The sequence below is a fragment of the Pelophylax lessonae genome (assembly GCF_965119305.1).
Source record: "Pelophylax lessonae genome assembly, chromosome: 3".
Lineage (NCBI taxonomy): Eukaryota > Metazoa > Chordata > Amphibia > Anura > Ranidae > Pelophylax > Pelophylax lessonae.
Window position 1 is genome coordinate 183,281,796 of NC_138770.1, and position 13,948 is coordinate 183,295,743.

Genomic DNA, 13,948 nt, shown 5'->3' on the forward strand with positions numbered 1-13,948 from the left:
CTTTGCTCCGAAGGAGTAGCTAGGCAACAGAATATGTTAACAATAAAGCTTTTAACATATCCCACCCTCAAGGGGTGGTCCCCTCAGTCAATACCCTCCTACTTCCTGCAACCATATCTCAGTTTTAGTGGAATAGCAGTAGAGTATACAACTAAACCCCAAAAGAGGGGCGGCGACTGTCGGAGGACTCAGAGAAAGGAATTTTACAGGTAAGATTTTACAAAAATTCCGTTTTCTCTTACGTCCTCCGACAGTCGCCGCCTCTTCATATTCGTCACATATGGGGACGTCCCAAAGCAGTGCAAACATGAGGGGTGGGAAACGCATCCGCGCCGAAAGGCAACGCAGTCTCCGCATCAAAGAAAGGAACCTTACCAAAGGAAGGAAACCAGCTGGGCAACAGCAAAAAACAAGTGCTCAACAGGAGCAACAACCCAGGAAAAGACAAAAAACCAGGGGATACAAAACTTATCCCAACAGCCAGGAGTCCCCAACAAGGGACCCTAGGGAACAGCCGCACTAAGAACCTTGCGGCCAAAGGAAGCATCCGCCGATGCCTGAACATCTACTTTGTAGAATTTTGTGAAAGTGTGCACGGTCGACCAAGTCGCCGCCTTACACACCTGGGCTACAGAAGCCCCATGACGACAGGCCCAAGACGTACTCAGAGATCTAGTAGAGTGCGCCTTCACAGGCACAGGGGGAACCTTCCCCTGCAAAGCATAGGCCTGTTCAATGGTCTGCCTGATCCATTTGGCGATGGTAGAGGCCGAAGCCGCCATGCCCTTCCGAGGACCCTCTGGAAGAACAAACAAGGAGTCCGTCTTCCGAAAAGACTCAGTCGATTTAAGGTAAACCCTTATCGCCCGAACAACATCCAGAGAATGCAATCTCACCTCCTTTGGATGTTTAGGCTTCGCGCACAACGAAGGCAAGTCAATATCCTCATTAAGATGGAATTCCGAAACTCGTTTCGGAAGAAACGAAGGATTAGGTCGCAAGACCACCTTATCCAAATGAATAACCAGGTACGGAGACTTGCAGGACAAAGCCGCCAGCTCCGACACTCTGCGAGCCGAAGTGATCGCCACCAAAAAGGCGACCTTTTTGGACAACATAGACAACGAGATCTCCCTGATCTGTTCAAAAGGAGCACGTTGTAACACAGATAGAACGAGATTCAAGTCCCAAGGGGGCAGAGGATCCCGCCTAGGGGGAACCAGATGCCGCACACCCTGAACAAAGGTGCCAACCAAGGAGTTGGAAGCCACGGGACGTTGAAACAGAACGGCCAGTGCAGACACCTGACCCTTTATCGTAGCCAGCGCCAAACGCTGATCAACACCCGTTTGAAGGAAAGACAGCACACGGGAAACCGAGTACGTGCGGGGTGAAAACCCCCTGGACTCACACCAGGCAAAATAGGCCTTCCAAGTACGGTAATAAACCTTCCCTGAGGAAGACTTCCTCGCGTTGATTAAAGTATGAACGACCTCTGGAGAGAGACCCCTCTCCTTCAGGACCTCGGTCTCAACAGCCAGGCCGTCAAAGCCAGCGACTGTAAAGCAGGATGGTATATCGGTCCTTGAGACAGTAGATAGTCTCGAAGAGGCAGACGCCACGGGGCGTCGACCGCCAGATTCACGAGGTCTGCGTACCAGGACCGGCGAGGCCAGTCCGGTGCCACAAGAATCACCGTGCTGCGTTCCGAGTGTAACCTGCGAAGGAACCTGGACAGCAACTGAATCGGTGGAAACGCGTACATCAGCCTGTACTGATGCCACGGGGCCACTAACGCGTCCGACGCGTCCGCCCGAGGGTCGCGCGTCCTTGCCACGAACCTCTTCACCTTGTTGTTGAGACGAGACGCGAACAGGTCCACATCTGGAAGACCCCACTTCGCGTACAACATCTGGAAGACAGCCGGGTGGAGAGACCATTCCCCCTGATCCAGGGTCTGGCGACTCAGATAGTCCGCCTGCCAGTTCTCCACCCCCGGAATGTGAACCGCCGTTATCGCCGGGACATGAGTCTCGGCCCAAGACAGAATGTCGGCCACTTCTCGAGCCGCTCGGGCACTCCTGGTGCCCCCTTGGTGGTTGATGTAGGCCACCGCCGTGGCATTGTCCGTCTGCACCCGAACCGGGCAGCCCTGCAGCCGGTCCGTCCAGCGATGAAGACAGAGACTTATCGCACGCAATTCCAGAATGTTGATCGGAAGGGAAGACTCCCCCTCCGACCAAGTCCCCTGGGCGGACAGAACGCCCAGAACTCCACCCCAGCCCGACAGGCTGGCATCCGTGGTGATTACCGTCCACGAGATCGGACGAAACGACTTGCCCCCGGACACCAACGGGGACTGGAGCCACCACAGAAGGTTTCCTCTGGTGCGATGACTCAACGAGATTTGAAGATCCAGAGATTGAGGTCGCCCGTCCCACCTGGACAGGATCTCCGCTTGGAGACCCCGCGTGTGAAACTGGGCGAATGGAATCGCCTCGAAGGCCGAGACCATCAATCCCAGACATCTCATACACGTCCGCAGAGACGAGTGCGGAACGTCCCTGAGGGACCTGACTTCCTCCTGGAGAGTCCTGAGTTTGTCTTCCGGCAGGAAGACCTTCGCCTGCACTGAGTCCAGAATCATTCCCAGATAGGGAAGACGAACCGACGGACTCAGTGTCGACTTTGGAAAATTTATCGTCCAACCAAACTCCTGCAGAGTTTGCATCGTGACAGACAGGTCCTTCTCCAGACCCTGGCTGGTCGCAGACCGAACCAGAATGTCGTCCAGATACCCCAGGACAGAAACGCCCTGGGCCCTCAATAATGCCAGAACCGGTGCAAGCACCTTGGTGAAGACCCGCGGAGCCGAGGCGAGACCAAAGGGCAACGCCACGAACTGGTAGTGATCCTCCGCAACGGCAAATCGAAGGTATCTCTGGTGACCCTCGAAAATGGGGATGTGAAGATACGCATCCTTCAAATCGATGGAGGCCATGAATTCCCCCAGAACCAGGGCAGCCACCACCGACCGCAGGGATTCCATGCGGAACTTGCGAACCCGCACAGAGCGGTTCAGAGCCTTCAAGTCCAGAATTGGACGAACCTTGCCCTCCTTTCTGGGCACGGTGAACAGATTGGAATAAAACCCCCGAAACCTGTCCCGATGAGGCACCGGAACCACCACTCCCTGAGCCCTCAGGTCCCGCACCGCCAGGTGCAGGTCCCGCAAGCGCTCTGGAGACAGTTGAAGATTTGAGGGAAAAAATCTGCTCTCCGGCCGAGAGAGAAACTCGATCTTGTAACCAGATCGAACGATTTCCTGAACCCATCTGTCCCGCACACGGGCCAACCAGGGCTGAAGAAAACCGAGCAAGCGTCCCCCCACCCCAAAACTGGGTGAGGGCGCCCCTTCAGGCCGAACTGTTATGGGCTGCAGATCCGGATTGGCCGGACTTCTGTTTACCAGACCAGGGCTTCTTCTGAGAGCCTTGACCTTTGAACGGTTTGCTCTTGTAGTGCAGCCGAAAGGCACGAAAGGACCCCTGAGGGGGCCGAAAATTAGCATGCTTCTTCCCAGAAGCCCCCTTAGCCTTGGGGAAATGGGGCAAGAGAGTGCTCTTACCCCCGGTGATCCCCTTAATCAACACATCCAGGGACTCCCCAAAAAGGCGAGACCCATCATAAGGTAGATTGGCTAAGGTCTTACGTGAAGATTGGTCCACCGACCAACATTTTAGCCAAACCAGGCGGCGAGACAACACCGCCACGCTGTGCACACGTGCAGCCAACGGAACCAGGTCCAGATCACACAGATACATGACACCCTGGTGGATTTGATCCACCATATCCAGGGTCGCCGGCGAGGCCGAGTCGGCCACTAGGACGCGCCTAAGCATCTGCGTCCAACTTGCGATCGCCTGGGCCGCCATGAGAGAAGCAAACAGAGCCTTAAGCATAGAACCCGTAACAGAATAAGTATGACGGGCAAGAGACTCCAGTCTCCTATCCGTGGCATCACGGAACACAGGGGAATCCTCTGCAGGAATCGCAGTGGCTTTGTTCAAAACCGCAATTGCGTGATCCACTGGGGGAGGCACACACCACCTTTCATCAGTGGAAGGCGAAAAAGGATAACGCAGCTTGAATCTACTTGGTACCGCAAAAGGTTTGCGCAGATTGCGCCATTGATCCTTAACAGCGCGCTGAAAATCAGCATTGCAGGGAAAAACCTGCGGCGTCCTGCGTTTTCTCTGCGTCCCATAAGCCGCCAAGGCAGCGGGGGGACACACTTCGTCCTGCAAACGCAGCGTTTGCTTAATGGAAGCAATCAACTCATCCATGATTGCAAGCTCTTCAGGCGAGCCAGGGGGAGAATTATCAACCCCCTCAACTTCAGCCTCCACCTCAGACCCCACTAGATCAAGAGAGGAGCGGGACCCCGATAAGGAGGCCCCCGCCATAACAGCCCCATCACCTTCACCCTCAGAATCAGAGGAAAGAGCAACTCTGGGCCTTTTAGTAGATTGAGCAGCCACCAGCATCTGCACCTGAGCAGCAAGGCCAGCCACAATAGTGGCTAAATCCCCCCCTGGGGGGGAAACAGCGGTCCCCTGGCTTTCCACCAATGCTGTAGGAAATTTGCCCTCCTGAGAATCCATTGCCCCTGTAATGCCAGACAACAAAGGGTTAACTGCCCCTTTTAAGCAAGCGCGGCAAGCGCAGCCCACCGCACCACACTCAAGCACAATAAGACCCCCACAGGGAATATGCAAACTGAACACAGGCAATGGATAGCAAGAACAGAAGGATAAAACCTGAGGAGACCCTCGCCGCTGCCTCGATCGGTGTTCCTGGAAAGAGGAAGTGATGCTGCCAGGGCGCTCTATGTAAGCCTATGGAGGCTACAAGAAAATGGCCGCCATGCATGTAAAACATGCGGCCGGAGCGAGTGTAGGCAAAATGGCATCGTTTGGCGCCGAAACCGCCGCTCCACAGTGCATTAAAAAACACACATTACATTCCAAAATCAGAATACATGTCAGATCGCCGCAGCGATCGCTGTATATGCCCAAACATGCCAAAAAAACATGCCCCACAGCACACAGCTTCTCACACTGACCAGTCTGACACACACAGTGTCATACAGCTCCCCCCCCCCCCCCCCCCCCCGCAGCCCACAGCATGCAGCCGAGAGATAGGGAGACAAGCAGTGTGAATAGAGGCAGGTTACACAGTCCCAGACTGACACCCCCCCAGACAGACAGGTCCCCACATAAATACACTTACCTCACATGGCGTGGGGGACCCGCACAGGCGAACAAGCCGCTGCACATGAGGCAGGGAGAGTCGCATTCAAGACGCACACAATGGGGGTTAAGAAACCGCACAGCGTCCAGTGAGGTAGCCACCTCACCAATCATCCCTGCACCGAACAGGGATGGGTCGTTCACTGTGCCAGGAGCGTTACCTGGCTGAACGCTCGATGGCAGACTGGGAAGCCACTGACCCACGACCTGCGACCAGGGGGATCAGCCCGAGACCCAGTCCGCAGGATCCTCTTCATCCGAAGAACTAACGCTGACAAAATAACAGCTAAGTAAAGGTAGAGAGAAAACTCAAACAAAATTTTAAAAAGAAGAAAGAGTCTGGGACAGAAAGTCCCAGCACAGAGAGAGCCAGCCACTCCTGACAAGCTAGACATTAAAACTGAGATATGGTTGCAGGAAGTAGGAGGGTATTGACTGAGGGGACCACCCCTTGAGGGTGGGATATGTTAAAAGCTTTATTGTTAACATATTCTGTTGCCTAGCTACTCCTTCGGAGCAAAGTCTAATACCCCATATGTGACGAATATGAAGAGGCGGCGACTGTCGGAGGACGTAAGAGAAAACATATACTTGCTAGCAGTGATAAAGGACAGGCACATATAACAGATTTGTTTCTTGCACTTCTGAATGCTAGGCTGTCCCTAATGGTTAAAGCTACTTCATTATCCTGCATTTATATGGTGAGAATGATGGGCTGTCTCACTGGCCAACAGGAACGTGTGGGAGGGGACAGGCAAGTTCCAGCACATCAAAGCAAGTGTCAAAGCTTTGCTGGCATGAATGGCTAGGCATCTGGGCATGCAGGAAGCAACTCTAGGCATATGCATTTTGCAAAAATTTTGTGGCAATACCGTGGTACTGAATAATCCTATAAACCTGCCCCATTGTTAACAGGAGTCTGTGATAGGTAAATGACAAAAATACTGTATACTACCTCTAGGGCAAAGAAAAACGTTTGCCTGCAAGTTAAGAACACGTCCCAGTATTATTCTGACCTCACTTGCATGCAAAGCTTTCAAAAAGATACCACAAAAACAGACAGAAATGTTGGTGTGTTGATTTAGTGCACAGCCTTCTACACAGTACCCACAGAAAATAAAAAGTGACAGATCCTCTTTAACATTACATTAGTCATCAAAGACATACTTTCCCTTGTTTCTTATGTTTCAAGAGCCCTGCACAGAAATAACCATGCTGCAAATTAATATGTTTGGACTGATCTATAAAAACTAAAGGGCAGAAAACTGCTTATCAGATGGCAGAGCTAAAAAACATAATTATGATTTGGTTGCTATGAGCAGTACGGCTATTTTCAACCCTTGGGATTTTATAGGTCAGCCATCCTTCCCCGTATGGGCACAGGTGACAAAGACAAGAGTGCAGGCTACTCACAGACATCCATCGCAGCAGCTGTTGGTAGTCTGGTCTGGTGGAATGGGTGAAATGGAGCGGCTGGAAACTCCATCTCTGTCGTGTGCCCATCACGAACTCCTGTTTAAGAATTTCAGGGAAATTAGATGAACTAGATTGTTTACTTAACAGGTTAACAAGAATTCTACTGGCTGGAAAACTTTAATACATTAATCCAATCACACTTAATGGGTTTTTTTATTGAATTTATAAAAACAAAAATGAAGGCATGACTACTAATATATGAAGCTACAATTATCAAGGCTATATAAATGATAGACCATAGCTACCTACAACAGGAGATTCTCTATACTATGGTACCCCTTTGCAACTATTAAGTTAAAGATAAAGTGATGCATTGCTGGAGAATAATAATTTCACTACTGGATGCATTCATGAATCTAGGAAAATTAATATTTTATGTTCAGGCAAACGTGGATAATCAGTGACGGAGCCTAAGGCTGCCCATACATTATACAATATTATTCAATTTTCCTTTAGATTTACCAAAACCATATGAGGTCAAACCTAAAAACGCACTTTCCATTTGTATGCAATCAGGCAGACACTTGCACTACAAAGTTGAAGGTAAATCAAAAGAAAACCAAATAAGAAAATTGCATAATGTATGGCCAGCCTAAATGCCAGTGTCAACAGGCTTTTGTTAATGTCAGAACTGCTTCTCTCCCTATACAAGTCAAGCAAGTAAATGCAGGTAATGAATGCTTAAGTTAATCAAAAGTATAACTGAAGGTAAAACTTTCTTTAGTTTTGGATAGAGTGGTGAGGGGTTAGAGCTTCTGTCAGTTTTAATTGTTGTCTGTGGGTTGTCCCCAGAAAAGTAATAAGAGGGGAAATCTTCCAAAGGGGACACTAGTTTTGATGGCCCTCGCATTACCTAGTTGAAGGTAAAACTAAAGGAAATTGAATAGGAAAATTGTAAATTGTTTGGTCAGCCTTACTTTATTAGGTTTCATTTTATAAAGCCCTGGCTCAGTTGTGCTTTACATGCGCTATGTCTTTTTATACCACTCTCTATTGATACAATTGCTTATGTGAGAATGCTCCTTCCTTTTGCCTGTAATGTTGCGATTGTCAAAAATAATTTTGAAAATGTAAAAAAATTATCAAAACTTTATTGTACGAAAATTGGCTTTAGGTCCAATGTTGGCAGCAAAATCAACTATTCTCCCTATAATGGAATTACGCTTCACTATATAGTACAAAACTCGTATGAATTATATGATCAGTACATGTAGAAAACTTCACAATGCATTTTAGACCTTTTTTTTTTTTTTTATACCTGGTGCTGCTCGCCCATTTGTCTGGAAAGGATTAACAGCTGGTGCAACGGAAGCCGACACAAATGGGTTTGTGGAAGCAGATGCTGCAAAGATTATGAAAAACAATAGTTTTATTTGCATAATGTAATCACATAAAACACATTTTATATTGATATGGTACAAACTAGATGAAAGCTTAAATCATGCTTAAAGTAGAAGTGCCTACTCTGTAAATGGATGGGAAAGAGAGCAAGGTATTATGTGGGTATCACCATTGTGGTTATGTGTACTAAAATGTGAAAAGATTGAGTGACAGCTTTAAGAGCATTGAGTCTGCTCAGTGTTGTTGCCCTCCTAGAAAAATGCAGCAAAACATCATGACAGGTAAGTGGATAACAGCAATAGCACACGCCTTTACAAATCTTCCAGAAGCTTCAATTGTTCCTTTGGACATGTTTCAGACTACCCACTCCGCTATTTCAATGGAGTTGGCCTTTAGAAGAGTGCAAATGTGTTATAAAAGGTCTTTAAAGAAACCAGTTTTAATGTACATATGGCTTGGAATAAACAGACAGTAATGAGGATTAATTTGTTCTCACCTGCAAAGGTTCCAGGGACTGGTGGCGTTGGGTGTGTGTGTGCTGCAGGGACTGTAGCAGGTATTCCAAAAAGACTGCCGGAACAAAAGAAAAAAAAAAAAAAAAAAAAAGATTTCCAGTTATAAATCCTTATTCCTCAAACCATTAAAAACAGCTTTATCTTTACAGATGACAAGCAGTCCATGTGTTTAGCTTTGCTGCATATTAATACATTTTGCATTGTTAAATTGAAAGCAAAATTCATGGTAAATCGCAGAAGAACACAAGCATGTTAAAGACAGACATGCACCAAAACAGTATTTAATAAAAGATTTAGTGTGAATTAGGCCTACAATTATTTACATGTACAAGTCACTGCAATGTAGTATTGGAAGTACTTTTAGATCAGACTGTTGCATAAAAAGGGAAAAACACGTTATCCTTAAAGTTGTACAAACTCCATCTATATTCTGAAGTTGGACCTGCTTTAACAAAATGGAACTGGGAAGGCCAGATAGGAATAATAATGACAGCTAAAATGTACTCATCTATTCTTAAAAAAAATATATATATATATATATATATATATATATATATATATATATATATATATATATATATATATATATATATATATATATATATATATATATATATAAAAAAAGGTATAGTTTAGGCTACTACATATAAACCACAATGAATTCTGACTGTGCACTGAAATAGTTATGATGCAATTCGTGTGCTCTTGTGCTAGCGTTATAGATTATATGTGCACAATGAGTTTCAGGAAAGAAATTGTCTGCTCCCGACAGGGGCGGCGGTGGAAGCTGTCCCCACTGGCAGAAGACAGTGATCACTAGCAGCTATGGCAGCTGCTAGCGATAATCGTAATAGAATTTGGCAGGCTGGTTGTACCCAAGTTAATCATTAAATTAACTTGGTACATCCAGCCTGTCCATTAACGATTTGAATGTCAGCCGATTCCTGCTGAACCAGCCGAGATTTAAACAGTTTATGGCTGGCCTTAAGCATATGTTAGGCAAAATGAGCAGGTAACCCCTGCAGCGAGGAATAGGGCCCACTGCAAGGGTAAATGTTTTTCATCCCTGAAGTTCAATTAAGCAACAGAAGAAAAGGGTGGTTGGGCCACCTATCCGAAACCCTGGATGAAGAGAAAAGGCACACACAGCACTTGAATAAAAACTGCCTACACAAAAAGATTGTCGGTTCACATATATACGATGCGGGAGCCCTGCAAATCCACTGCGGGTTCCCGCATCACATTCAAATCACAGGCAGTTCACACTGCCATATATACGCGAATAGCTGTGAGTGTCAATACAAAGTTATCGACACCCCCAGATCAGTTTGCATATCACAGTTCGGACATGAATTGCATTGCACTGGTGTGAATAACCATGTGATCAGATTCTGCTACGGACCCAAAAAAGGGTCCTGTGCCTGTTGTGTCCGAATCCGATGCAAATTCGGCCGTTCAATCTGTATGGCTGAACTCACATCGCACAGATATCGCATGTGATTTTCAGAGCAGTGCCCTCCAAATCACATGCAATGTCTGTCATAGCACTAATGTGAACCAGACTAATACTTGTACAGAATAGCCAGACAATGAATGCACGCTATCTATGCCCCCTCTCTAGCAGCTGCTTAATCTCCGATATCCCCACTGTAAAAACCTTACAGCAGTCATCCAGTCCCTTCTCCCCCATTCAGCATTGATCAGAGCACTTGCAATACAAATATATACATACAAGTTACAATACACACTTTTCTTTTGCAGATGAGGCCCCTGGGCCTGATGTTGAAGAAACCGCTCCACTGGTAAAGACAGCTTGACTGCTACCACCTGGAAAAAAATTAACTTGGTAAATTGCTAATATCAGCACATATACCAAAAGACAACATGACAAACATGGGTCAAGAACAAAGCACTGAAAGCATATCGTAAAGGAACTGTACTGGAATACTTTCAAGTATTTACAAGAACTAGATTTTGTTAAAATGAAAGCTTGATCTTTTTTGTGACCCCCTTGTGTCTGAGATCTCTCTAAAACATTACAGAGCAGAGTGCACTATAGAGAGGAACTACAGGCTGGTGTACCACGAAAACACATTAGTAACAACACAAAGTCAAATATACTAATCTACATAAAAAAGCATTTAGCGCTTTCTTGTTGAATAATATGAAAGCTCCCATGGCCATGTGCCTTCAGAAACAACTCCTTTCTTTTAGGAATTGACTGTAGATTATTGCGGAGACAAAATGGTCAGACTATCAGCACTGTGCCATTAGATTACACGATCGGTTGCATGAATACTGTATTCTTTAGAGCTCATGTAGAGGCGGGCATTGTTTCCAGTGTCTGATGTAGGTTTAAAATTTGCGTCAAACACAATAGGAAGACAGCAATCAAGGCTGAGTTGGCCTCTACTTTATGTTTCTTTGGACAAAGCATCTCTTATTGATATCCATTTGTACTGCAGGCAAAGCAGGCCAAACACAGCCTTTTGTGGCATTTCATATTTGAAAGCATGTGTTTGAGCAGAACTCTGTTTAACCATTTCTGGACCAGAAAGTTTTACCCCCTTAATGACCAGGCCATTTTTTGCGATACGGCACTGCGTTACTTTAACTGACAATTGTCCTGACGTGCGATGCTGAACCAAATAAAATTTGATGTCCTTTTTCCACACAAACAGAACTTTATTTTGGTTGTATTTGATCACCTCTGCGGTTTTTATTTTTTGCACTATAAACAAAAGAGTGAGATAGATTTATGGCATTTTTTTTTTTTTTTTTTACTAGTAATGGCGGCGATCAGCGAGCGGGACTGCGACATTGCAGTGGACAGATCAGACACCTGACATTTTTTGAGGGGACCAGTGACATTATTACAGTAATCAATGCCAAAAATATGCAGTGTTAATGTAAAACTGGCATGGAAGGGGTTAACACCAGGGGGGGGGGGTCAAAGGGTTAAGTGTGTCCCTAGGGGATGCTTTCTAACTGTATGGGGGATGGACTCACTAGATGAAGAGAGATATGTGTTCCTGAATAGTAGGAACACAGGATCCTTGTGTTCATCTGTGACAGAACAGCGGTCTGCCTAGTTTACATAGGTAGACCGCCATTCTGTCTCTAGGGGGAACGACTGTGGGTGGCCGGCAGAGATTGCGTCCGTCGGACCCGCTGATTGGCTCACCTCTGGCCAATCAGCATGCACCCCCACTGGCTATTAAAGGAATTGACATACAGGTACGTGGTTTCGCGTAATAGAGCCGACTTGCCACAGTATATGTGCGGCGGCTGGTCGGCAAGTGGTTAAAGTGATAAAAAAAAAAAAAAAAATCAAATTTAAACCTTTTACCAAACATATTCTACTTACTAATCCTCCTTTTTCTAAAGTCCCCCACTGGCGCTCCTGGCTCGCCCCCCCCCCACCAAAAGTTCCCATAGCAAGCTGCTTGCTATGGGGGCACTGATGTGGGCTTGCTCCCAAATCAGCTCTGTGTGTCCATAAACATGCAGAGCACGGCTCTGCCCTATCCCCTGCTCCCTCTTCACTGGCTGTGATTGATAAGCAGGAGCCAATGAGGAGAAAGAGAGCAGAGAGTCTCTGTTCTCATGCACAGCACTGGATTGAGTTTGGGCTCAGATAATTATAAGGGGGGAGGGGGCTGGGGGGTAGAGGAATGCGGAAATTTTTTTTTAACCTTAATGCATTAAGGAAAAAAAAAACGTTTGCCCTTAGAACCACTTTAAATGCCAAAGAACGTTTTGGAAAATGGCTAAATCACCCACTTACACAAGCCCTTTAGGCTGCATTCACATCTGGACATTTGAAATCGCTGCGATTTCGCCCACGATTTCAAAATGCTCTGCCAAAATGGCAAATCACACAATGTGCATTTCAGATGCCATTCAATTACCTAAAACCACAGTGCAGAGCAATAAATCGCACTAAGATCGCAGCAAACCACTTGGCGCAAAGCTCATCACCCTAAAGAAGCCCTGAATCCTTCAAGCTTCACCTGATGTGGTTTGCCGTGATTGCAACGTGATTTATCGTGTGGCAGAATCGCAACAACTTTTTTTAGGTGCCATTAAAATAGCATCTGAAATGTGAAATTTGTCATTTTAGCAGAGCGTTTTGAAATTGGAATGGGATTCCACCTGTGATTCAAAAATGCTAAGGTGTTCATGCAGCCCTAATCTACGACATTAAAGCTGGCCATATCCTGGTAGATTTCTGAAGGAATATTCATACAAAGTTACTCAAATACAGTCGACGACTTGACAAAATGATGTTCAAAAGTGGTTCAAATTTTTGTTTGATTTTACCAGTTTTGTAATGAATGTCATTTCCTGAACTACCATCACATACACTGTTAGAAATACATTCAAATTACAAAAAGTTTCCATCCTCCGCCTCTGATTTTTCTCATTATATGGTCCTCAATGAATGTTAACTTGACCTTCCTAATGGTTAGAATGTAAAACAAATGGAATTAAAACACAAAAATTTGAAATTTTGCTAGTGTATGGCCAGCTTAAAAGCACATAGAAAACATGCTACAGGAATTCTCATATATTGTACTTTAAATGTTCTGTGCCTTTTGGGTTTATAATTAATCGCAAATACACAGGAAACTGACGCAAAGAGAAAATGGCCACAGATCTTGTGACTCCTGCCTTTCTTCTTCATAGTATTCTCTATGTTTATGGTTAAAGGAAAAATCAACCTGCTACACAACCAAATGTTTGACTGCAAAAAAAAAAAAAACACACACACACACACACACACACACACACACACACACACACACACACACACACACACACACACACACACACGTAGCTTAAATAGATCCAAAAGAGAAGAGTGGGATCCCTTTATAATGGATGCAGCACATGAGCAGACCTGGGAATGCAACTGCAGAGATCTCACCAATGAAAACTCTGAGAGGCATTAGAAACTACGAGGCAATTTACCTGTCCAGCATCTCCATATCATGCGGACTAATGCCTCGTACACACGTACCGATCGTCGGCCGAACGATCGGCCGTCTTTTGTCCGAGAGCTGTCGTGTCTGTTGAAAAGTGCAAAAGATTGCACACGAATTTTGTCGGCCAACAACAGCCGACTGCAGAAGTGATGTCATGTGATGGTTAACTTTCCTTGTCTTTTTTCTTTTCTGAGCATGCCCAGTCTTGCAAATCTGCTGTCTGTCGGCCGAATTCTGTACTGACTGGCGAACAATCGGCCGTTCTGGTGTTGGCCAACAAAAATTTTAATGCTTGCACGACAGATTCTGTTCGGCC

General features: G+C 46.0%; 1 protein-coding gene across 8 annotated transcripts in view; it reads right to left on the reverse strand.

The window, feature by feature from the left end:
* Nucleotides 1-13,948, reverse strand: part of AGFG1 (ArfGAP with FG repeats 1) — a 165,322-nt gene that overhangs the window by 13,975 nt on the left and 137,399 nt on the right. For 7 of the 8 annotated variants that reach the window (XM_082249596.1, XM_082249595.1, XM_082249601.1 and 4 more), the window contains 4 exons: nucleotides 10,393-10,471; nucleotides 8,626-8,699; nucleotides 8,047-8,130; nucleotides 6,726-6,824 (listed from right to left, as the gene is read on the reverse strand). In XM_082249596.1, coding sequence (XP_082105722.1) covers nucleotides 6,726-6,824; nucleotides 8,047-8,130; nucleotides 8,626-8,699; nucleotides 10,393-10,471 — 336 coding nt within the window. The remainder of the gene's footprint in view (nucleotides 1-6,725; nucleotides 6,825-8,046; nucleotides 8,131-8,625; nucleotides 8,700-10,392; nucleotides 10,472-13,948) is intronic. The other variant, XM_082249598.1, reaches the window with a different exon arrangement.